At 38.3% G+C, this 26,673-nt stretch overlaps 2 protein-coding genes across 3 annotated transcripts in view; one reads left to right on the plus strand and one right to left on the minus strand.

The window, feature by feature from the left end:
* The window catches only part of SH2D4B (SH2 domain containing 4B), a 98,739-nt gene that overhangs the window by 67,845 nt on the left and 4,221 nt on the right, over window positions 1–26,673 (minus strand). The window contains exon 1 of one of the 2 annotated variants that reach the window (XM_021269761.4): window positions 1,339–1,775. The exons of the other annotated variant lie outside the window; for it this stretch is intronic. Coding sequence (XP_021125436.1) covers window positions 1,339–1,522 — 184 coding nt within the window. The 5' untranslated portion in view covers window positions 1,523–1,775. Of the gene's footprint in view, window positions 1–1,338; window positions 1,776–26,673 lie in introns of those variants that run through there. 2 annotated transcript variants of the gene reach the window in all.
* LOC101803556 (rap1 GTPase-GDP dissociation stimulator 1) overlaps window positions 22,542–26,673 on the plus strand; it is a 36,465-nt gene continuing 32,333 nt past the window's right edge. The window contains exon 1 of the mRNA XM_013096044.5: window positions 22,542–22,688. Within this exon, the coding sequence (XP_012951498.5) occupies window positions 22,685–22,688 (4 nt within the window). The 5' untranslated portion in view covers window positions 22,542–22,684. The remainder of the gene's footprint in view (window positions 22,689–26,673) is intronic.

Genomic DNA, 26,673 nt, shown 5'->3' on the forward strand with positions numbered 1-26,673 from the left:
TTCTTTATAAATCAGAAAATTAATTACCCAGAAAATGGCCTCCTGTAGTAGGAAGCTGAACAGGTTTAATGCATAGTTTGTATATGGAAATTTAGATGTCAACACTATGAGAAATCATCACATAAATATTTTTACAGTTAGATTTTTCTGCATCTGTCTTCCTAAAAGAATGAGAATAATACAGATTATTTCAATGATATAGTGGTGTTTTGGCTTAAGGATCTGAACTGCATTTTCATTTTTTTTCTCAGCAACAAATCAATCAAAATGAACAAGGTTATTGTGCTGTATGAGAGAAGCTATCTTGATGTCATCCTTCTTAGAGGAGAGCTATTCACAGTAAGAACATTAAAATGAAGAAAACAGAAATTAAACAGAATTAAGTTTCCCAACTTCCACCTTGTCATCTCTAAGGGGCCATTTTAAGCTCGTTCTACTGCTTATTAGGCCATTCTGAATGTTCCTCCCTTACTTTAAGGCTACCATTGTTACTTACTCTAGAAACATCTGATAAAGGCCTTTGCTTCAGGTGAGTCTTGAAAACTAGTTTTGCTTTGAAACACATTTCTTTAGTCAGTCTTTGAATTGTCAAGTATCTAATTGGATATACTTGGCACTTCGTAAGGTTCAGCAGCTTTAATAAGTCTGACAATTGAATCCAATAATGCATCTGTATTGAGGTGCTCAAAGCAAAGACTTCTACCATAGGTGTATGTTAACATAAGCAACACTTTATATAGTGAATATAGCTGTGAGATAGCTATTAAGGCACTTTCACATAATCAGCTAATCACATTATTAGTGATTTTGAAAATTCAGATTCGAATTGATTTTAAGACTGGATAAGGCCTTTGGCATTTCACAGGAAAAGGGATGTTTGAGGATCCACTGCAATTACATTTCCATGAGGAAACTTTCTATCCTACATCAGCCTGACAACTTCATTCTATTAAAGGGCAACGAGACGGAATCCACTTGTTCACAGGGGACAGCAAGGAAATAAATATTCCTACTTATTCTAAACCACTTGAACCCCAGATCAAACACTTGGTAATGACACTTCAAGAACCTTTAACTTTTTTTTCATGAGTTTGCTTATTTGCTTTTTAAACCAACACACGCATTTAGCATCCATAACAGCCTGGGGATGGAGCCCCATAGCTTAACTACATATTGCATGAAAACACATTTCATTGTTTTCACATGCTTGCTCTGCTCTTATCCTAGGGGACAGCTGGCACTCTTCTTTGTAATCTCTTCCAGACATGCTGTATCATAGCCAGTTGCATGCCCATCTCCCCCAGCTCCTGAGCAAGCACAGGAGGTCACAAAGCTTACTTTGTTTGCGCCTCGCTGTCCTTCTCAACACAGCCTCCTCCATTCGTGCTTTTTCTTCCCTCTCCTTCCAGCGCCTCAGCTGCTCTTCTCTCATTTTGTAGAACAAGATCTGCTTTTGCTCTTCATTCAGCTCTGCCAGGAGCTCGGGGTCAATATACATATCACGCAAAATTTGCTGCAGCATGATGACTCCAAGAAAAAAAAGAGACAAACCTGCTCCCAACTATCCTCACTACAGTGACAAAACCCCACGTACGGCACTCCAGACAGCAACCTGCAGCAAAGGAGCTCTCCCACGCCTGCCTGCCCAGCAAAGGCTCGATTCTTCTTGTTCTGTTCCTCTTCTTGCGGGCATATTCTGCTACTCTTCTATTACAGTGCAGGGTTCTCTGCTTATCTCATCCACCAAAGGCAGTGACAGGTGTCAAGTGAAAGAGGGGGGAGGAACAGGGAAGGATAAGGAAAAAAAAAAAGAAAGTTCAGGAGAAATAATGATAAGTTGCTTTAGTAGTCCTGACTGCATTCAAGTAAAAATAAAGGATTCTTGACTGAACCCATCATTTTTGCTCCCTTGAGTAGAAAGAAATTCAACATAAAGTCTCACACTTTCAGCTGAAGTGGTAATACACTCCCAAGGGTCTAAGTGTTGCCCTGGGGGTTTAAAGTGATGTCATGGTTAAAGGTATCACCTACACCAACAATATCTATGTCACTTTGGCAACTGATCTCTTCTGATAAGAGAGGAGAAATGAGCTTGCATGTTATTTCCCAGCCTAACCTGTTAACTGGTCTCAAAAGGGTATCAGAGCTCATATTTACCCAGTGCTGACAAATACAGTCATGCAAACTGATTAAAATGCCTTTAAAATTAAAAGCAGCTGTAATAAAAGCCACAAGAAGCTTGTTATCACTTTATAAATAGTAAATTAATATTAATTAAACAAGAGTTAGTTCTCAGCAGTTCATGCGGACTATGCAAGTCCTGTTGTTAATTCATTTTCCACTTTGCGACTGGAGAGACAGAACGCTGCTCTTCAAGCATATCGTGACCTTTCACTGTTCAACAAAGTTTGTACCAAACTCAGTAAAATGCTATTTTACAGCAGCAGGGCCAACAGTCAATTACGTACATGGAAAAAAAAAATACACTGAATTTCAGATCCAACTTTCACAGGGCAGGTGCCCAGATCCTCCAAGGAGCAGTGGCACTTTGTGGGAAGGGGGCCACCTTCTGAGGAGACAACAGATGTGGCCCTTCTGAGCTATAAAAAAAGGAAAACCACACGAGAATGCATGCTGACTGGCATCCCACTGCATGATGTTCACACAAGATACCTCCTCTAATCTCATTTCTGCCTCTAGAAGGTGGGCTTGGTTGTAGGGGGAAAAGATATACTGTGTTGTTAGAAGGATCGGAGCATCACTCCCAGGCCCTTCCTTTCAGGCAAAAGGAACAGCAATGGAGCAGAATCGCAGAGCAGTCATCCTCCTTTTCTATTCCTTGTAGTTAACAATTTTCAGAAATAAGATATCTAACCTGAGGTATTTGTGGTGGCACAAGATTCTCCGTAGGGAAGGGGAACACAGATGATCCATCCACCATTCACCTATATCATTTTTCAAATAAAATATTCTAGATTATTACAAATATACTTATCCCCATCCTTCATCAGCAACATTTCCTTGCTAATGTGCACAACAGGTGACAGGAAGATGCCTGCTCACTTAATTACCTAATATTATATTCCTCATATATTACTGTTTCTTCCTGCTGCTTGCCAACACTGAGACCAGAAATGAAAAGTTCTAAAGCTTCACTTGTACTCAAACTATCCTACAAAGACAGCGTTCAGGAAGATGCTACATAAAACAAAGCGATGCATTTCTTCTGCAGAGAGAGATCAACCAGGGAACGTAATATGCAGGTGCCTCCCTGGAGTCTGTGTCCTGGCCTCACCTCAGTTCCTGAGCAGAGGAGGACACAAATCTGGGGCACATTTCCCCCTTCCTCACTCTTTGGGATTCTTATTTGTTCTCCTTCATTGGGGAAAGGAAATGGAAAGAGAAGAGGGCAAGGGCACAGAGACTTGCCAGTCCTAACTCAGTCTAACAACTACACGCATTCAGTCAGACACAGGCCTCTTTCTCTGCTAGTGAACATTGGAAGTTCCCAGGTACAATGGCAGCAGTCTGTCGCAAAGTGGCATAGCAGGTGTCTGGGCATGACTACATATTTAATGTTATGGCCACAAAGTTAAAAAGAAAATCTAAGATATTCTGAGAGTGTACTTAGAAAAAAATAAAAGATTGTGTACCAGCTCCTCTATGTGCCTGTAACAACACTATCCTTTAACTGCATGATTACATACCATTTTTCCTCACAAAAAATCCTGTTTTATAGATATGTATGTCTTAAACTCTTATCTGACTTGCATGATGCTCAAAATCAAAACCTTATACTATTATTCTCTATTCATGTAACATATTTTTGAAGAGAGCAAAACATTATAATAATATAAGAAGAAAATGTCTTTGATCTAAAATAAATTTCAAGAAAGACACCATCATATGGAAGCACAAATCCAAAGACTCTACTTGAACGATGCCCTCAGCCAAAGCGCAATTTCGGATCCCATTGTGTTTGTGCTGTACAGGGTGGAGTTCACGCACAGGCTGCTTTGCAGTTCAGGATCTCTCTTTTATGCACAGGTTTTGTCTCATAAAACAAAATGCTTTAACCTTGTTTTGTTTGTTTGTTGTTTTCTTTAAAGAAATAGAGTTTGGCAAGAAAATACCTAAAGGAAGAAAGACTTTTCTCCTCCTTGCTTTTTCTATTTTTCTTGGTCAGGTATAGAAGGGGGAGAGCCTGGGGGACTTGGCCTTTCTTCCTCTGCTTTATTCAATTACACTAGAGCTGTAGCTTCACATTTTGGCACTAATTGAAAAAGACTCGCCTTTGTAAAGGCTTCAGGGCAAGCAGTTTTGCTGTTCTATCCATTTGTCATCTTTCTTATTTTATTTTACTTGACTTCACAGAACAGAAATCAAATCGTGATCACAAGCTATCACAGTGCAAAGAACAAACTCTTCATCAAGGATTATGTGCATTTAAGCATGATAAGAAGCAGGAACCATTTCTGAACAGCATTTAACTGCAGAAGTAGCTCAGGATGGAGATCCAAGATGCAAGACAGCATACAAACAAATTTTCAGGCAACTGCTGGTAATGTTCAATGAGCAATCACACAACAAAAATAGCAAAAGCAGGGAGTTGAAATGAATACTTCATGAACAACCCACTGCCTGAAGATTATTTACCCAAAATATCTGAGAACAGTAACCAAATGATTAAGTGGAATTAATTTGTGGGGAAAACATTTATTTATTTATTTTTCTAAAAGGTCACATTTGGAAGTGATATAATCTAATAGCAGCAATGAATCCAATACCTTCCTCTGTTATAGCCTTTCTTCTTTGCATTGTATCCTCATTCACAGAGGAAGAAGGAGTCTAGCCTCTCTCACTGAGAGGTGAACAGGGAGCAAAGCTGCATCACTGTCTGTGTCTTGCTGGTCATCCTGACCCTGCCATGTGCTAGGGGAGCACACTGGAAGAAAACACTATTATGCAAATATTCTTTCCTACTGTTCTCTTTCTACACAGCTTTTGTCTTCCTGTGGGAGGCATCATTTTAGACATTAATGCCCTCTTCACATTTGGCCTTTGGTGATCTTTAAAAGTAGACTGTTTTCACAGTCTACTCCCCTTAACAACAACATATAAAAGAGATGTCTGACTCTATTAAAGTGATAAAAGGGCTGCTTCTCCCTTGGCTACCTCAGTGAACCTGTTGTCTGGACACAAACTGTTCCTAGAGGCATCCTATGCAAATCCATGACTGAATTTTTAACCTAGTACACGTGGATTCTTGTTTTACAGTTCAACTATTCTGAAATAATCCAAACAAATAAACCAAGTCCAAATTACCGTGAGGAAAGCAGCATGAATTCTCCTACTTTCTGAGAAAATTTGGAAAACCCACAAGGTCTTAAACTCAAAAGGCAACCTTGAAAAGACAACAAATCTAGTTTTAAAAACTTTCTTCCCCTAGGATTTGTTCACATTTTGTAATGGCTGGGCTTACCAGCTCCAGCCAACCTAGAGTCAGAAAGCTGAGGAACAGGAGATTGGTTCAGACAAAACGTGAATTAAAACTTTCTATTGCAACATAAAAATTCTCTCTCTTTCCTTCCTTTCCCAGATTATGACATGGATAAATAATGACTCCCAAGAGCAGAGAAATTTGGAGTAAGGGTGCCTGACTGGGGGCATTTTTCATCTTCCCAGCCTTTCTAGGAAATATTTTGAATTGTTTATAAGGATGATGACCTCTCCATTGCTTTTTCATCTTGATTACCCCTATTTCAATGCTCCAAACTAAGCTAAGATCATTACAGAAAAAGATTATATCTCAAGAGCTTATGTGCAAAATAGAAGATTACCACCAATACAATTCTGTGCTGGCAGTTGTTACCCTATTATAACTGCCACACAACTTGATGTTCTAATTAGCAGTAGTCTCAGCAAGGAGCTCAGAGCTGTTTGAAATTTAAGACTTTAATCTTTAACAGTATTTTCTGGGACTAGACACACACTGTCCCAGTCTCTGGTATAGCATCTTTCTGGATAAGCAATCCTCAGCACTGCCACTAGAATTCATCTGCTGGGAAGGGGAGGTGAAGAAGAGGCATCTGTGGTTTAGTTCCATTTTTTAGTTCAAGTGTTTTAATTCCACTTTCAAGAAAAAGGGAAAATGTTTAATTGGCCCAAGCTTGCTCATCTCCTCATCCATTTTTTTCCAAGCATGCGCATCCTCTATTCCCTGGACTGAACAGCTCACTGGCAATGCTGCTGAATGCTGAACCAGCAGAAAGCATTTTCATTCGGATTTTGTAACGCAGCCACATAACCTACTTTAGCCATGTCATTTACATAAAAATATTCTGCTATAACCTACATACTACAGGGAAGGAGGGGAATAATACACCTCTCTCCATAAAGAAGGGTATAAAATTAAGGAAGAATAAACAGAAAATGTGGCAACAAAAATGTGACTGAAGTCTGCAGCCTTAATATTTATCTTTTTTTAATACCTTTTTTTTTTTTTAATTCAGGAGGTAGCAGTGTATAATATGTATAATTTTTCAAGTCCTGCTGTGTCAGCATCAAAACGAGAACAGTGGAAACTGGAACTGAATAGTGTGGGAGGGGAAGGTAAATTAATGTATTTATGAGGCCTTCTAAACACAAACAAATCTGTCACTAGAAAAGTAAATACATTAGAGGACTCACCTCAAGAAACCAGTCTTGTGCCTGATTTGCACATTGCTGTCAATTAAAAACTAGAAATAAACAATTGAAAATCATCCCTTCCCCACCTCCTCCGTCAGAGATAGGATGTAACAGAACCTGCCTTTTTCCTCCAGTTCTATAGTCAAGTCTGTGGCTCCCTCTAAGGGCTAAAATGAGCTGGGACTCAGGACAAGCTCAGAAAGCTGGCTGAAATTCGACAGCATAATCTGCAGAGGGTTCAGAATGATTAGCAGATCATTTCCCTGGAGCTGCTATTCCATTACAAAGCATCACATAGAGCAAGGATAAGGGTATGTTTTCCAGACCTTCCTTTTCCATACTGAGCTCGTATCAGCAAATCAGACTGTCTAGTGCTTTCAGAGTATGGACTGACTTTGCATGTTTATCATCTTCTCTTTACTTGTTCAAGACTAGCATTTCTATGAGGCACCACCATAAACCAAACAGGAGGGGAAAAAAAAAAAAAAAAAGGAAATGAGGTCTCTATAGCAAAATAGGAATGAAATAAATTAAAACTTTGTCTTAAAGAAATGAAAAGCAGAACTGCAAATCAGTAAATGAGAAAATCTATCTTATCATGCTGTCATTCACATAGCTGTATGTGAAGCGACAGTAACTTAGGATTTTAATGCTGCAGTGAAGATTTACACTGGCAGGAGTCTCATCAGATAGCTGTGTTTGGTTTATTGTGTTGTGTTTTTTGTTTTTGTTTTTTTGTTTTGTTTTGTTTTGTTTTTTCTCCCCAAGATTCAAATCTCTTACACCTCAGCCTCCTGCAAAAATTAGACAATCCCAAAGATAGATAGCACTGACAACAGGGAAACTAAATATATGAGAACTAACCCTGAGAAAATAGTGTTTGAAGTCTGGAGATGCAGACTATAGAGTGATCTGTATTATTCTACTCTCCTAAGGTTAATTCTCTCTCTGTACTTTGTACCACCATTTGCCCTTCAGAAGTCACATCAGTGATTTTTGCCTAGCAGCATGGCAATCCTCCCCAGCAAGATTACACTAGGTCTATCCCTTTGTGTTCGGTGCTACAGCTGTTGTACACATGATTACACTGGAGCCTGTAATGTCTCCATGGTTCAGCACAATTTATCAAAGATTTGAGAAGCTGGGTAGAAAGGGCAGCACTCCAATTTTTCTTCAAGTTGATAGCAGATATTTGGAATTCTAACCTATATTACCAAGGTCTGAGGTTAACACAAATTCATCAACTTTACGTTTAGACTTGTTTCAATTTTAATGCTTTTATAGCAGTAGACATGGATACAACCCAAACTAGAACATTACATACATAATGTTTATTGTTATCAATGCATTCACAATAGCAAGATACAAAGAGTTGGCAAGTTCCATCATAGTTTTTCAAAAGCAGAATGAAACATCTACCATAAAAATAGATAATCAAAGAGGGAAAGCTAATAAAGTAAACCAAACAGATAAAAAATTCAAGGTTCTTTGAGAAGGTTACCTTGAGAAAACATGGTACATAAGTCTGGAAGCAGCAGTAAGGGTTCTAGAAGTCACCAGAGAAGCACTAGAGAAGTGTAATTCACAGGGAGTGGGCTGAGAGTGAAGGAATGCACACTCGCACTGCAGTGAACCCAGAGCTCTCAGTGCTCTACTGTCCTCTCGCTTGGATTGTCCTGGTGTCTTTGGAGTTGTATCTTGTTTACAAACCAGTAATCAAGCTTTTCAGGTCAGACCCTCCACTATGAGAGGGGTGTACTTGGCTGGCAGACAGCAGGCTCTGCTTAATAAGCAATTATAGCTTGCTAAGTGTCTGTGTGGATCTGCTCTGGCCTTAACATAGCCAAAAAGGCCCAGTGGCAACAACCTCCATGGAACTTTAGTTAAAAATGTATGCAGAATACAGTGCCCCCTGCTCTCCTATTTACACTCCCTTGCTCACATCAGATCCTGATGTTAAACTGCTCTGTATTAAATGCAGCATGTGTTTATCCTGTATGCTGCAGTTCAGCTTTGTGCTACTTAAGTACAAAATGCATCAGTCCATCTGTTTCTCAGCAGAAGTCTGCATAGCTGAGGGAGGCCATCCGTGACTCTTCAAAGTGGAATTGGTTGCCTTTCAACTCCTGATTGATAGGCTCTTCTCAAGGCTCCGCACACCTTTCCTTTTTATTGATTTACTTATCCGCCCTCTCTATCTGATCTTTGTAACAAACTGTTAACCCAGGGTGAGACTTTAAGTACAGGCAGCTACATAAAGAATACCGGTACAGTCTGCTCTTCTCTTCCCTACCCCTCAGCGCACACCTGCCTGCATAACCACAGGCTACGTACCTTTAAGAAGGAATTTAATATTATCCTTTACATGAATTATTCACTTTGTGTATATGCAAAGCCCAGGAGACCTTTGGTTCCATGACCTAATTGCTACACAAAATTATTCCAGAGTTTGGTACGTTTTCAATGAAATACATTACAATGAGCTACCCAAGAGATATCACATTCTAAATTATGAGAGTTTCTTCTCTCAGATATATATTAACTTATGAAGATGCTCACTAAGTTCACCTTTTTCCATCTAACTGCAAGTGCATCAAAATGTATCATGTGAGACATAATTTTCTTTAATATACTCCCTGGTACAATTTATCTGCATTATGCATAATGCTGCAGTCATATCATATCAACTTCACATCATATTAGACACTGCATTATGGCAGCTAAATTGATTACTGGTGTAATTGAAGGCTACCGATAGGAAAATTTTTAATTGTTTAAATGACTCATCAGCTTTATATACAAAATTTCTTGCTTTAGTGGCATCATGCAAGTGACTTTCTTTCAGGGCATAGCATTTTGCCTGTTTAAGCCACTTCTTATTCTTGTCATCTTTGTTGGCAGTAAAATCCCACAGACTTCATGGGATTTCTTTTGACTGCTGAACTCTTGTTTGCAGGATTTGATCAATAATTCAGCTGGCAAGAGCTAACTGCCATTTTTGTTTATTTTCATTTGTTTGTTTGTTGTTTGTTTGTTTGTTTTATACATATTTCAATATAAAAAGCCAGACTGTTTCTCATTTTCAAGAGACAGGCAGAGAGCAAATATTTCCACAAACATTTTTTCCATTATATTGTTCTTTAAAGCACCTTTGAAATTTTCAACTTCACTTGCTGCCCACCCCTTGAGGTGGTAAATCCTCTACCACAAGACCCTTAAATTCCTGCAGCAAGCCACATTCAGTAGTTTCTGTGTCTTGACACCAAGGTGCTACTCAAAAGGTTTAAGGACCAATACCTAACATATTCTCAAAATCCTTTCTTTTTACCTCATAGCCTTTCTAAGACCTTCTCCATTCCTGTCATAGACTGTGGGACAAAGAACAGCTCAAGACATTGTTGAGACTTTTTTTTTTCCTGACTCTAATCATCTTCACAGTTTCAAGCCACAAAGCCTGGATTAAGCCTGCTGACTCATTTTCACAATACAAGCCTTAGCAGCTCTGGCATTTCCGTCCGTGTTCCATTCAGCTGACAGAGAAAATACACACTTCAAAGCTCTTTGCAAAATCAAGACAGATCCAAGTTTCACAATAGGGATGTGCCCCATCACACCCGTATGATGGGCATATGAGGGAACAAGAGCTCTATTTCCCCTCATCCCGTCTTCTCTTACCATGTCCTCAGTCATAACAGGTACCTCCTCACCTTTTTCAGCAATGCCATTCAATGTAGTTCTTCATGCCCTTGTTTATTTTTTCCTTTCTTCTAAGCTTCTGCATTGAGGTTTCCACTGCTGCTTCCTGTGCTAAGCCTCTATCCTCTTTTGACAGCTACCTTCTGAGAAAGAGGACCACTTCGAGTAAATTCCCCCTCACTTCTCTCACTGCAAGAGAGGACTGTACTATCCCTGAGGACTGTACTATCCCTGTGGTACCTTTCCTCTCTCCCAACAGGCAGATGAGCCTCCTCTACATTCCCTATGGCTCAAACACGCGAAGGGAACACATCATGTTATATTAAATACACTATACAATATGGCCACAAAATGACTAAGCTACTCATGTGATTGAATAATTTCTCAGTACAGAAACTCTTGTTCTGGAAAAATTACCACTGTATTAACCAAGTTCCTGTAAAAAGACACGCACCATATGCTGGCCAAATTTTCTAGCTATTCTTGAGTAACAACAGATTCAAGTAGGTTATGGCTGTTGGTCCAGGTCCCCTCTCTCCTTTTACTAAGTGATCTTAAGCCACCTATGCACACTCAAGAGGATATTCGGTGATTACCCAAAATAAGATTATCTGCAATTGCCAAACAAGATTATTTTCATGTGTTCACCTTAAAATTCTTTAAGTACCTCTTTAGCTTACCATAGGGCAGTAAGTCTGCCAACCAGATGGGAGTCAATGTACTTTTACTGTTTCATGTTTCTCTTCTCTCAATGCTACGTGTATGGCTCATCAGCAGATCAGATCTCTGAATGACACAAGCTGCTGTCTGCCATCCTCAGAAATCTAGAGGATTGGCTCCTGCAATTCAGTTACCAGAATTTGCTCCTATCATGGCCATATTCATGTTCTTCAAGGCAGTCTTATGTCTGTAATGCCTACAGCCTCCAGTTCAAAGTCATGGTTGCCTTCAGGTATATTTTTATTATAGCTAGAATGACTGGAGCTCCATGAAATTTGTTTGCATGTCACTGGTTCACCTCCGGTAACATTTTCAGGAATCTGATGTCTCATACCAAGGCTTATTTACCATACTGCAGAGCAGTAGCTACCATCGTATTTGTTCTTGTCTTCTCTTCCATAGATCACCCGCCCTAACTGCACAACTGAGTTGCTCAGATATCCCCTCACATCCACACTGCCATGAACTCCAGAAGCCTTAACTAACTGTTCTGCTCTAAACTAAAAAACCAACCACACACAAAAAAAAAACACCTCATTGTTTTTCCCTTAGCCTTCTTTTAGTCCTCTTTCTCACAAGTCCAATAGTCAGGCCAGGCTGGCACAAATCATCCTCTGTGCAGCGAGGCCCAGCTCTCCGTGCTATCCATTACGCTGGCCCGTCCTTAGAAGCCGGACTTAGGCTGCCCTTGCTACCTCCCATCCAAACCTATTAGGTGGAAGAGCTCATTTATTCCCTGTGAGACCAAGCAAGTAGATCAGATTAGTTTATGGAAGTAAAGGTGGGGCATCAGGATTTAGTCATTCCTAAATTCTCAAAATAGTTCACATAAGCCACCATCTGGCTTTCTGACCTGGTCCCTCTAATTTGATGAAATGTGATCTATTTACTAGAGGAAGGGATCTTAACATTAATACTGTTGAGTTTCAACTGAGACACACAGTAAGCTGTGTCTTATGGATACAGGCAGTTCCTTTGATTAAATTATCCTGATGATCGTTAGTCACCTAGTGAGATTACTCATGCACTAACATAAAGCTGAAGGCCCAAGTTATCAGTAAATTTATCATTTTTCTCTATTGACACCACCACCAGTTCTTTGCAAACCAAATTAAGCATGATTTCTGAATGTTAGAGTGCTCCAGTAATTCCTGCGAAGTTGCTTCATTTTCTCCTATGGAATTCAGAAAGGTCATAGAACTATTATTTCCAGCCTTAGGAACAAATGTTACATGGATAACTGGGTGAATTTTTAATGGCCTGTGATGATCAAGATGATCTAATAGTGCCTTCTGGCTTATTTACTATGAATCTATAAACTCACCCAACAGTCAGACAGACTGTTCCCAAATGGAGTTGTCACTGAATAGCACAAAGGAGTTAGTACTTAAACATGATAACTGCCAGAAGGCACCAGAGTAATGCACTACTTGGGCTGATAATTTTATTTAGTCTTTACTTTGATCATATAAAGTAATAATCCTTATAACCATAACTATTATAGAAATGAAAACAAAGCAGTTTTCTATCCCTCTCTAGGATTTATTGGATTTGCTTGCAGCTTTGTCACCAGCAGAGAGTCCCTCCTTTGTTGGACCAGCTGTTAATGAAAATACAGACTGAAGCAAGCACTTAACTTTATGCAATAAAGGCAACTCTACTAAAAATCAATGGGATTAGCTAGAGTGTGTAATATTAAACAGCTTTGTAGGTCACTGAAGAATTGGGATCAGACGCTACATCTTTCATGGAAAAAAAAGCCTAGTAAGTAGAAGCATACATGTGGGAGTATTATGTGATATGGAGGTGAAGAGGGAAATGCAGGCCAAATTGTTATCCCCAGTACGGCTCCTCAGAAGCCACAGGGAGCATAGAACCAGCTTAGCTAGTTCCCAGAGGACTCCTGTCCCATGGGTCGTGTTGCTCTGTAGTATGTACAGCAGCTCACAAAAACAAGAAAACAGATCAGCTGAAGCCTGAGCTAGAAGGCATTGGCAGGATGCTATAAAACAGGATGCTTATTTGGAGAAAAAAATGCATATATCCCTTTGGGCCAAGAAAAGCAGGTAGAGCACTAGAACAACCTTGAGGCTACACTCTGGGCTACACAGGTATTTGAACTGCCCCAGCTTCACTCCAGGCCCTTCCTACAAAACCCAAGGCTATACACAGAGTTCGGCTATAAAATGAAGACTCTAGGTCCTACATATTGTCATTTATATTTTTTTCTACTTTATTTATTCAACTTCTTTCCATATTGATTCCCACAGACATGTTCGCAGACCATATTTCTTTAAGTTTTATCACTGTTACAAAAATGCTGTGTTAAAACTTTTTATTTTCTGGGAATAAAATCCATCATAGAGCAAGATGGACAATATTTGCATTCTCTAGGAGTGATACTACAGACATTATGTAGAACAGGGACTAAATAGCCTATTTACAAAAAAAAAAAAAAAAAAAAAAAAGCTGCAGAAAGATAGAAAGATGCAGATGGTTGATGTAGGAAGTCATCTTATAGTTACATCTGCATTAAAAAATGGAAGGGGAAAGGAAGAGCTAACAGTGTTAAGAACTGAAAATAAAATTAATGAAACAGAATATATCCTGGTTTAATAAGGTGAAATCTCATATTTTACCATAAAAATAGCAATCTGGAATTGAAATAGAGAAAATTCTGCTACAGTGGCTTAAGGATGTCAAGTGCAGAATAGGTAGAAATTCTGAAACCGGAACTGCAACCAAGATCCAGACTTGAATGAAGATGGCCTCCCAGAAACTCACAAAAACTTTCAGACTTCTTATGGCCTATTCTCCTTTTGAATAAGCTCACTTTCATTTCAGCAGTGTTTGAATATGAAGGCAGTTCTCATTTACTGATATATCCCTGTAACTTGCAGCTGTTGTATTTCAACAAAATAGCTCACACTATTAATACCTGATCTTGTGAGCAAAGACATTTTGTGGTCTTTGGTAAACGTTCAATAAGCAATCATATACCAGGGTATATTTCTGTCTTTATACACTCCTTTATCATACAAGACTTGTAAATATATAAAGCAACACCACACTAAAAAGTCTCATAACTTTTTACATGTAAAGATATATTGTTATCACTGAAGTGGAACAAGATGAACAAAGTCCACAACAATCTCAGAAGAATGCAGGCAGTTATGAGCATCATAAACACAAAAAGAAAATTCAGAGGGGATACGTGCACATTCATGTGCACACCAGCAGGAAGAAAAAACAAACAAACAAACAAACAAACAAACAAACTTTCTTGTGGATTCACAGAACATTTTATAGGCTATTTTGTGCCCTGCAAAGTCACAGGTTCAGGTAGCTTCCATTGTTCTGCATGTCTTTTTTAAAAATTTCAGTGAATCCTAATGTAAATTTTTATTCTTCAAGCAGGTTTATAACACCATAAGCATAATATTTCTTCATAATAATTTCTTCAAACAAAGCAGCTACTGGATTGTTTTATTACTCAAATACTTATTTAAGAATAGACAATTTATCTCTCAAATGATTTAGAAGAGTATTTAATCAAGACTCTGGAAAGTATGGCAAGAGACAAGTGCAGCTGGGTTCTTTGCATCTTCCAGGCTTCTACCAGGTCAGTTGGAATATCCCTTCCAGTATCCCTAACAAGGACTATGGTAACTTTCCAGATGGCTGAGCTGTAGAATCTGTCTGCTTCCTTCCCTTGATGTTAGAATACTCACAGCCTCATGAGGCAGGGAGCTGGGAACAAGTACCTCAAATCTGAATTGCTCAGTTGGTGCTCAATCTGTTTCTTGAGCCTCAACTCTTGGAACTGAAGGGGAAACGATCTAAATAAACAGTAATTAATGAAAATTAAAGGAAGGAAAACTTCAAATTCTCAGAAGACCTAAGAAAAGAAGTGATGCTAAAAAATAGTCTTAGCAGTGAAGTCCTTCTAATTGCCACTGTAAAATGAAAACCAACAGGATTTGGATGATTTTAGGTAATTAAAAGTGACATGGGAAACATTGAATATTTCATTAATATTACTTTCTGCAGTCTTGCTCAAATTCTGAAGTCAACTGCATGGTTTTCCTGAGCATGACAGAGATGAATTACCCTAAGTGTTAAACATACTAATTGTAGAAAGCAAGATCAGTCTGTACTTCTGTGCTGTACATGCTGTCACACAGATGGACATAATTAGAACTGATTGGAACAGTTCCTACTAAATTAAGTTCTGTGAACGCCTAAATATTTCAGATTTATCAACAAATGTTGTAAAAAAGGGTTAGTTGGGGCTAGGTCTAGGTATAAACGTAGACATTCCTTTCACTGGCCCTATTACTGAAGTCTTTGACGTACCTGGATGAATTTGCATTTAAAACCTACTCCCAACAAATAGCAGTCAGAACAATTTGCCATTTCCCAACCAGATTTACCAGCATGGGTGGATATGTATACATAGTCTTCTAATTGAAATCCCAGAGTTTCTATTCCAGAGATGTCAGAGTATAATTCTATTTTTGTGGAAAAAAATACAACCCAAATCTTCCCAACGTAGAAGAAAAATGTCAAAAACAAAAAATCTGAAACCACTGTGGTGGTGCGTAGCCAGCTGCTACTGTAATGTGTTATGAGGCAAATTATCTTTCTACTGAAACAGACAGGAAGAATGAAAAATCTATAGGTAATTTTAAATCTGCCTGGTACACAAAACATGTAGAAAAATTTACAAATGTACAGTGGCAGAACAGCTCACCTAAATAAGGGATTTGCTTAGTAATTCCCCAGAACACTGATACGCCTTTAACCGTTCCTTATTTTGTGAAATGGGACTCAGAATTTTCTTAGATTTCTCTCAGAAAATTTCCTGACCAACGTCCTAAGGAAAAAAAATGATTTAAAAGTCAGTTATATGGAAGGACATGACATCTCAGCCTCAGGGAAAAAAAAAAAAAAAAAAAAAAAAAAAAGTTAGGAAACCCATGGAAAGTTAATTTTGTCTCTTTTTTTGTATGAATAAATTATCACAGTAAGGCTATGACAACTTAAGTTTTCACCTATGCTACATATTACAGAATGAAAATCTGACCTATAGACATGATAATAAAGGATTCCTAGGCAAAGAAGCTTGCTCAAGTCATTGACTGCACTAGTTCTTTGGTCACACAGATGCACAGCTCTTGCGCCACTGAGCAGAGCTCAGGACCTTACATGTTAGGATTGTGTGGGTTTTACTACCTTAATGCAATTCACAATTAGATTTCCAATTCACTATAACCCTGTTAATTTCCTGCTTACTCAGTTAGGTCTCAATATTCCAGGGAATGAACAAAACGTTAACATTTCTTTAATGATGAGCAGACCAAAGGCTGAGCAGAAATGCATCTTTTCACACAGCAAGTCAGAAGCAGCTCTGAATGTGCAAGTCTATATATCAGCCTTCCAAGTAACCTGAGGACTTCAACCAGCAGCCCCTGTACAAATTCACCAGAAGAGCAAGCTATACTATCACAGTAAAAGTGTGTGCTGGTCAACTATGACCAAAGCACAAAACTGTCAAAGTTGGAGTGAAATTCCCATTTTTAGAGTGTGAATGACCTTCTGGATTGAAACCACAGCAAGAGTTTTGTCCCGGTACTGAACCTTAAAACGTAACAGGAGTGAAGAACAATAAATTCAGATCCTGTATAAATGGAATAGAACTAATTTTACCACACGCCAATTTGGCCTTCATCCTGAGACTTAACAGTACTTATGACTTTGATAGAGTCGATCTGACTTTTTTCACGACACTGCTACTCCACCATCAAACAAGGGTAGGATTTGTGTTTTGACAGCTCTGAGAAATGTTAGCATGTGGGCCTCATAAAGTGGTTCACATAGAATAAGGAAACAGAGCAACTTGAATCTTTATATACAAGTTTTCTAACTAAAGTTAAATTTAACCAGGATCACGAACTATCACATCTATTCCTGTCAGTCACTTCTTTGCCTTCCAGAAGCATCTCTTAAAAATGAGAAGTGATGCAATGACTTTTTTCCATCTGCCCTCTCCCCCCCCCCCCCTTTTTTTTTTTTTTTTAAATATGTGAGTCTCTTTCTGCTCTCCAAAAGCACAGGCTTCAGTTCCACCAGGTCTCTGACACAGAAAAACCCCAGACAAGTTTCTTTGAAGTGAATCAAGGGGTAAGGATGATAATGGTGTTTTGTTGTGTTTTTTTTTTTTTTCCCCTCAGCTGAAGATACTCAGGCTAACTGCAGGCATATGCTGCTTTTCCATTTTCATTTGCTATTTTTATTCTGTACCAAAGAGAATAAGAATCTGTGGGTGTATGTACATATATTTTTATTGCATCAGCATCACACTAAACAGGAAGCAAAAAAAAATGGTATATAGAAATTAGAAAGACAGACAAAACTATTCAAAAACAAACTTGAAGGATCCACGTGCTTCATCAATGTATAGGAAAGGACAATACCCTAACACTGAAATTACTGATTCTATTCTAGTAGTAAAGATGAAACAGGAAAAAAAAAAAAAAAAAAAAAAGCTTAAGTGGTAAACTCAGCTCTTCACACTTCGCACATTAATTCACTAAAAGATATCATCCTTTTCTACATCTTGGTTTTAATCTTTTTGGTCAACACTTTTCCTTGTAGAGTTCCCTGATTATTCATTGTCAAAACATGAACATTGAAATGATTAGAGAAGAGTTCATAACATCGGGCCCTACTCTTCTCAGTAAGCATTCATAAGCAGACTTTCAAAAGTAATTTGACCTTCATCAGAGACGTTCTCAAGAAGTATTCTCTAAGGTCTCAGGCAGTTAATGGTAGGCATGGACACCACCTTCTTCAAGTAAATGATTACTGACATGTTAAAAACTGCATGGCATTAAATGAATTGTAGATCTGCGATGCTTTGTGCAAAAAGTAGTTTTACAACACAAGAAGATAAAGCCGTAATAGTACAAATTTATGGCTTCCATATTTTCATATGACGGGAGGATCCTATTCCAGAGAAGGATAAAACTTAGTGTTGGCATTTGCCAGAGTTAAAGAGAAAAACTTGAAAACACTCACCAAAAGTTTAATCACTCAAAGTTTAAACAGCTTATCTCTACAATGAGTAGGACACAATTACACAGAGAAAGTTGGTGTGTTTTTTTTTTGTTTTGGTTTGTGTTTTTTTTTTGTTTTGTTTTGGTTTGGTTTTTTGCAGCCAAGGAAAAGAAAATCCAAAGAAATGCCTTGGCCAGCTGACTTTCTTTACAATGAACCATTGCTCCAGCTTAATGCAATGCATTTTCAATGAATTTATTTAAAATCCTGTCTCTACTAAAAGTGTAAGAGTTACTGCATTTGTCTTGGATTAAATGAATTTTCATGACAGGTAAACCAACCTAGAACCAATCTGAAAGTGAAATGAGGGTATTCAGTTGGCCCACTGCTTCAATTTCAGAATTCACAACTAACGAGGCATTTTAATAGATAGACAAGCTTTTGGTGGCCAAATTCTTCACATAATACAATATTGAAGGTGTATTGGTATAAACTGCTTGAAAAGAAATACTAGTGGCAGCAGCAATTCATATACTTCGTTGATAATTCTTCTCTTGCCATCAAGAAATAGTGCCCTGAATCTGAGAACTTGACCATCAGGTATATCCCAATACAACACTGAACAAATTGCCAGAACTCCAGACAAGACCCCTAAATACACGCAAATTCAGTTTATATTTTATTACCAAAGTACTGCAGACAAATAATGGCAATTTTCCCTGGATTTGGGGATATCTGTAGCCCAGACAGAGCTGTATTTACAAGAGAGTTGTAAGCATCAAGAAATCCCTGACAATAGCACTGTCAAGTCACATCCAACACATGCATGTGAGCATGCACAGTAAGTCCAGAGTGCAGTAGATTTGTGTGCTCCTTTCCAGGAAATCTCAGGCAGAACTCTGATATATATCAAGTGATTGCTTGTTGTTTTACCAACAAGAATAAATAATAATTTTCATAAGTCAAAAGTGTATCTCTAAGCCTAGTATTTGCTCATATGACTTCCCCATCAAAGTACTTCAGAGTCTAGTAAGAATTTCAGAGTAATAAATCCTTTCAGTAGCTTATGCATAGCTAGAGAAGCCCAGCAGCACTCTGGGAGGACTGCAGCCACCTCTCCCACAGCACCCTGTGAAGTTGTGTACTACTCCCTGCCTGACAACATGCTCTCTACCACTCTGAGTCCTACAAAGTCAGGATCGTGCTCCTGACCACAAGGAACGAGAGGCTTGCCTTGGGTCTTAATGGGATGTTCTAGATCACATTATTTCTAATTCCTCCCAAAAACAGTTTGCTGAAGCACGACCATGGGCCCTAGTTCTACCCTCTGACGTTCTTGTCCTCTGCTCCAACTCCTCCGCTTTCCCTTCTGTTCCCTTAGGTTTATTTTCATCATAGTTACAGGAATTTCATGCTAAGCAAGTAAGCCGATGATAGTTCAGCTCCTCTTCTAAAAAATCTTTGATTTTCCCAAAATAACTGCATTCACTAGACCTGTGAACCAGACTAAAATATCACTTCATAAGTATTCAAAGGCAAAGAAGAAAAATGATACCATACATGGAAACACCGTAGATTCCCTGTGTAAAGAGTCTTTAGCAGTTATTTTCTGACATTTTACTGTGCTGATCAATACATGTATCCACTGTCCACTTTTTTCCTGAAGAAGCCAGTTTACCTAAAGCTACAATAAACATTTCCACTTTTCAAAAAATTAAAACAATAAATTAATCTTCAGATGACAGAGAAATCCCAGTGCAAATTATTAGGTTAACTGCTTAAAGCAATCCATCCATCAGGAAAGAAAAAAATCTCCATTTATTCTAGATCGGTTCTTTTACTTCTACTGAAAATAAATTCTCATAGGCACCTGCAGAGAAGATAGCTGCTCCATCTCTTTCAGTCCAGTGATATGCCTAGAAGAGGAGGCATGAACACACCTTTGCTCCCCCAGCAGCAGTCCCTGCTTCATTTCAGAAGCTGCACAGAGGTGCAGACCCAGGCCAGCATGCTGGCCCTCTCAGCCCTTCTGGCTACACCTAATGCCTCTCCAGAGCTGGGGGCTGCCTCCTCCAAGGAGCACCGCCAAGTTCCCCAGCTGCCTCTGCCACTGGCTCTATCTCAGGTTACCGGCAAGGTGTTTTTTGATTTTTCAGTTTGGTTGTAAACATTTCTGGAGCAAAAACTGTTCTTGCTGTGCATTTGAACAGCACCTAGTGTAGCTGGCACCTGATGGTGGTAAAGACTACTAAGTGTTGCTATACAACAGGTTTACAGGACTATACACAAACAGAAGGAGCATTTTAGCTTGACAGTGCTGTTCTACAAATTTGGATTCCCATCCTGTCTTATTTTGCCATAATCTTTGTAGCTGATTAGTTTGCATACAAAATCACAGTTCATTTGGCACAGAATTTCCATACCTGGCTGCTTGTCAGTGTTTTTTGCAGTATTATGATCTTGTGTTTTCCCATTAGTATTCACTGAGGCATGATGATGAACGACACTGAAGATGAGTTTATCTGATGTGATTTCTTACTTGTCTTCACCAATTTACTGTACACCTCATTTTGTTTCCTTCAGGCTTTTACAAAGGACAGGCACTTTTTTTTCCATTATTACCTTTTTATACACATTCATGAGTCTGATTCAGTGTTACTTGAAATCTTTGAAAAGCTCCCATTGACTTCAAAAGGCACTGGAAGTGGCCCCTATACAGGCTGTATGCTTCTGGCTTACCTAATGCCACAGTACCACCTACTCCTCCCCACCACGCTTTGTATTACATCTCTTTAAAGGCTTCACCCTTTACCACGTTTGCCCATAACATGTCATCATTTACCCTTCTCCCTTACATTTCAGAAATGTCACCACCTCTGCCCATGCTGACAGCTTGTGGCAATCCCACCGAAGAACTGTCAGTACCTTAAACTCCACTTTGATACCCAATAGTGGTCAAGAGACAATTAATCTTGTAAATTCCTCAGCTGGCAGGAGAGTGTCACTGTTTTGTGACAAGCAACTTAATCCATGACTGATATCAGTCCCTTTTGAACAGTCAAACACATATCATATTTCTCCAGTATCTGTATAATACTTTTTCCAAATGTAGTATTGCAAACAAATGATACACAAATAAGTAGTTTTCTCCATTATGATATGTAATGGAGCAATCCTTACCTTAGGACTTTATTTTCCAATTTACATGAAACTGCAAAACATGCCAATATGACTGGGGAAAAAAAATGCATTCAGTTTACCCTCCCTCTCTATAAACACAGCCAAGGGGACCAGCTTTTTAATTATCTAGGAAGAGTCAGTAAAAACTTCCAACCTCCTTAACAAGATCCTCAGGCTCCAAACTCATTATCAGATCACTTTTTTTTCTTTAAGAGTCAGCAATTTAAACTCCCTTCAGTGTTATAACCATCATAGTCATTATAGCACCACAGTGCAGCAAAGTTTAGAGCACTACAGACTTGGAGCCCAGTGCTAAATCCACAACCGCGACAATACGTCGTGCCACACTGGGAAGCTCAATCTGCTTGTCGGAACAATCTTTAAATAGTATTAACAGGCAGACAGTGTTTCCTTAAACTCATGCTACAGCAACGTCAGGGGGCTGTAGCAGATCCTAAAGGGAGCACAGCATGTACTCTGTAAGCCATTCTTGTAACTGCCTTGCATGTTAGAAGCTCAACTCTCAAGCAGAATGAAGTGGGCTGAAAAAGGCAACAGAAATAATGTACCTTTTTGAAACTATTGCTTGGAAAATAGTGGTTTTTTTCCCCATAACAATTACTCCCACCAAAACACAGAACATTTAATACACATTCTACTTAATCAAAAATAGCAAGGCAGAAGTGGCAGCTTCAGACTCCAATGTTATCTTAATGGAATAGAAAACAACACTTTGGCCACATATGCTTCAGTCACATGAACTTGAAGCGTGAGTGAAAAGTAGAAACATTAATAAAGTGAATGTGGATCAGATGAGTTTTCTCAAGTTCTCAGCACCCACCAGGTGAGATTCAGGTGTTGACACACTTTTGCTAGACTTTAGTTGTAGCTTCAGGGAACCAAACACTTTTTAAACTGGCTGGTGTACTTCGATGCCAATAAGGGAACTGGGTTCTTGAAAATCTGTTCTTTATTAGATTCAATAATCACTTTTCCTGAATGACAGCAAAGGGAAATTCAATATAAACTATTCTGAAGATTTGAAAGGTTCTCTCCCAGCATGATAATTGCTGTGTTTCCATTTCTGTTAATGACATCTAAGAACTGGAAACACAAGCAGTGGTGGAGGATTAAGTAATTATGGAGTATTAGATGCATTTGAAGAGCAGGGTCACAGAAAAGAGAAGGAGAAAAGAGCGAAGCGTGCTGTGGGCTGCTCATCAGCCTGAAAGCTATAAAATCTCTCCCTTATTCACAGCTTGCTAGTTGTAAAGGACAAAGACTCACAGTACAGATCAGCTATTCTCTATTGTCCCCACTCTGGAGAGCTGCAGCTTTTATGGGTAAGTAAAGCTCTTGTTAACTATAGATAGATATGATTGCTAATACATGATTAATTTGCCTTTCTCATATAGGAATTGCAAATGTATGTGCTAGAAATAGAAAACTAATTTAAAATCATTTAAAAATAGAAATGTAGTTTTATAATAAACACATCACTGTAGTTGACCTGAAATCTTGTGCCCCCTTTTTCTAACAATTTGCACTCAAATGAAAGCTAAGATTTGTTTAAATAACATTATCAAATTATGAGAAGGACAATGAACACTGAAAAAGACACCGGAAAATTATGAGTTCTTATGAATAAAATATTTTGAGGGGAACTAAAATTTACCATTCTCTATTGACTGTACGACATACATCAAAGCAAAACTGCTCACATTTGCCTCTGCCTCTTTGTCAAGCACAACTGAAAAGACTGGAGAAGCATCTAAATGGCCCAGCCTTTGAATGTATTTCTCTATGACTCAACACTTAGCCTAGATAAAGACTGAGTGTGTAAGCCTTTAAATATGAACGTTCCGTGTGAAAGGAATGACATTCAGACTGGATTTAAAATACACCTTTGAGATTTTAATTTCCATTATTCTCCAGATCATCAGAAGGTATCAGGTAACTGGATCAAAGGGTTCAACCTTCCACCTCCATTCACATGATGGTAACTTACTCCACAATTAGACCCCATGACATCAGTGGAACTAATCTTAGCATTACTCAACGCATTTAAAGGTGAAATAATCTGTCTCTAAGTGGAGTACAAAAATTGAGCAGCTATTGGGAATAATTATCTTCTTAGTCAATTAAATAAATGTTCAAGTCAAACATCTCAGTAGTTCTGGGACACTGATAAAGCAGATCAAAATATAATTTAAAAGCACCATAAAGACTCAAAGATGGGCACACAAAACATAGGCGGACTAAACAGTATTACACGTGTATCTTGGTATTGCTTCTGGCCTAACCTAGTTCTATCTGTATAGAATATTTCTGTAGGACTTATTGTTTCTACTGCAATTCTTGTGAAGATGACTGAAGCAAGTCTTGTCATGGTGGGTTCTTTCTTCTCCTATTCCTACATTGTTTCTGTATATCTGCCTTATTTTGTGAATGTTCTGTTCAGAAGGCTTATTTGCTGATGGCTGCTCAAAGCTTTCATTTCCAGTTCTGTTATTGCTCTTTACAGCATGCATTTGGTTACGCAGCACTGTTTCTGCTCTTGAAGTATAAAACTTTGGCCAGAAGAATAATAAGTAGCAAACAGAAGACCGCACAGTTCTAGTACATTTATCAAACTTTCCTTTTTAAAGAACTATTCATTCATATAAAACCATGTAACAGTTACAGCATTTTTCAGACAAGCTGTGTTACCTACCTTACAACTCAAAAAACTAAATTGCCCAGCCTAGGCAATATTAGAATACATGTAGTAATCAACCTTCCCCAGTATCTTGCTATACACCATTTACTTCAATAGCTTATTCTTTAATACATCCATAAAATGGAAGTCCCACAACTGTTGTGGCTTTTTTTTTCCTTACAAAATTTTCAAGCATCATGTGAGATTAATAAATACAACTTAAAGCTTGTTGTTTTCCAGTACCTGAAGGAAATTCAGCCACTCTTGTTCTTTAGAATTAGAATCTAGATTGCACCAAAGCCAGTAAAGCCATACTGACCTGCACCTGCAGCGGAGACAGGGTTCCAAACTGCACAGCTTTGAATAAACCCCTCAAAGTCTCTCTGCTTCATTTCAGCTAGATGTTCTTTGTGCTGTGTGAAGCAAAGCTCTAACACTTAAGTATAGATGTTGAAGGCATAAACCCAATTGTACTTCACTATCAGGGTTTCCATCTTTCCTTTGTTTGTAAACACAGTAATTTGTTTTCATCACAAGGTCATCAAGCAGCTGGAAAGGGCCTCTTCTTGCTCTGTCACAATCTAAGTAACTTTTAATACCTAATCCCCTGAAACTACAGCTTGTATGTTTTTTACTTCCCCCTAATCATTAATAAATAAATAAATAAATAAACTAAATAATATTCAGCACTGCTTGGAAGGAACTCAATTATCTTTTTTTTTTAATCTTTTTATCTTTTTTATCTTTTTTTTTTAATATCAAAAATAATTCATATTTTTAGCCAGATTGTTCTAATAAGGAGCTTCCAATAAGGAGCCAATTTCAAATAACAGATATAATGAAAACATACGTAATTCAGGAGTTAGTCCAGCAAAAACATAATGACAGTAAATTCCTATCTATAAACTGGGGTTGAGAATTTGCTTTGTAGATGATTGCAGTCTAAAATGACTGCCTTGTTTACACTAAAAGAAATTGGGGATAACTGCTCAGCTTTACTAAAAGACTTCTAGAAACTCCTTCAAAGAGGACACTATCTTCAACATCTCTAGAAATGAAGTCAGAAAACAAAATAACCTTACATATCAAAAAGTACATTGTTTCTGGTAAGGATGTTTCTTCTCTCTATAGTGGATGCTCCTTTTAAAGACTTGGATTATGGTAACAATGCTAGAAATGCTAGGCACTGTATCTAGTTAAATCTAGGAATTTTTAACATCTACGTATATCAACTCGTTGTGAGAACGGGTTGATATAAGAAATGCAAATGGCTTTGTAAAAGATAATGAAGGAGAAGCAAGTAAGAAAAAAAAAGTTTCCAGAAAAAAAAAAGTGAATATATGTCCACTTTAGAAAGAAACTACCTGAAGGTTCAAATCAGAGAACATTTTACCACTAAAAGGATAAGAAATAACAGAAACAGGTATTTGAAATCAGCACTGTTGGGCCCAATTGTTGCCCCAAAACCTTTTCATCAAAAGTATTTAATCTTCATTCTTTAACTTCTGTGTGAGAAAAGTATAATAGTAGGTAGAAATCTAGTCACAAAGTACTTAGACCGAAATGCACAAGCTCACCACAGTAAAAATGTTATTTGTTCAAAAACACTTCTTCCCTCCACACCTTAACTAATTGCTTCCTTCCTTTCTTTTCTCCAAATCCCAAATCTCCTCCCATACGCTTTGGCATATGTTTTGATATTTTAAAAAGCTAAGATAATTTCTAACGATTGTAAGGGAAAAATAAAAGAGAGACAAGCTGCAAAGACTTTTGAACCTGACAGTTCTAGGTACTATCAAAAAAATCTTGTTTAGCATTACATAAATTTAGGTTTGCACTTGAAGACCTTATTCCAACATTCAGACCAGGAAGAGACATGCACATAGAAGGTATTTGTGTCATCTTGAATAGGCTGGAGGTGTTGTAGACACAAACAATGCCTAAAAACACTTCACAACTATTTTGCAAACCACTTTACTGTATTTATTTCATTAGTACATCTTGAGTTTTCTCAAGATATCAAGATGCCTGCTCCCTTTCAAACAGCACTGTTTGACATCACCACCCTCTCACTCCGGCAGCAGAGAACAGCTATGGGGAGCTCCCAGCAGCGAGCTCCCTGCAGAGCCTGGGAGCTGCACTGCAGCATCCGATGTGCCCCCAGCAATGCCAACCCACTTGTATAGCAGAGCTCAAACCTTTCATAAAGCACAGGTAACAGTAGGCCAATATATTTAAGTAATATAAATACCCAAATTAAATTTAAAGTGTTAGGAGACCCATGCCTTTAAAATCTGACCCTTCTTTTTGCACTGGGAACACACACAAAAATGGCCCTTTATAGGAAGCAATAAAGCAACGCACCGATAAGGCAGATTCTACTGAGCAACTCAGGTTTTGGAGCAGAGCTCTAAAACAAGTCATACATTACAGCAATGGGTTACTTGTATTAAGCACTGATTTTATAAGGCTATAATTTTTAAAATGCATGTCAGACCTCCAAATGATCCTTTTTCACTGTGTGATATCTTACGCTGCGTAAATACTGCCACCCTCCACTACTAACTAGGAAAAAATATTCCTAGCATGTCCACTATGCAATCAATTTCAAGGGTATCTTTCAAGGATCT

The sequence above is a fragment of the Anas platyrhynchos genome, chromosome 6 (genome assembly GCF_047663525.1).
Source record: "Anas platyrhynchos isolate ZD024472 breed Pekin duck chromosome 6, IASCAAS_PekinDuck_T2T, whole genome shotgun sequence".
Taxonomy (NCBI): Eukaryota; Metazoa; Chordata; class Aves; order Anseriformes; family Anatidae; genus Anas; species Anas platyrhynchos.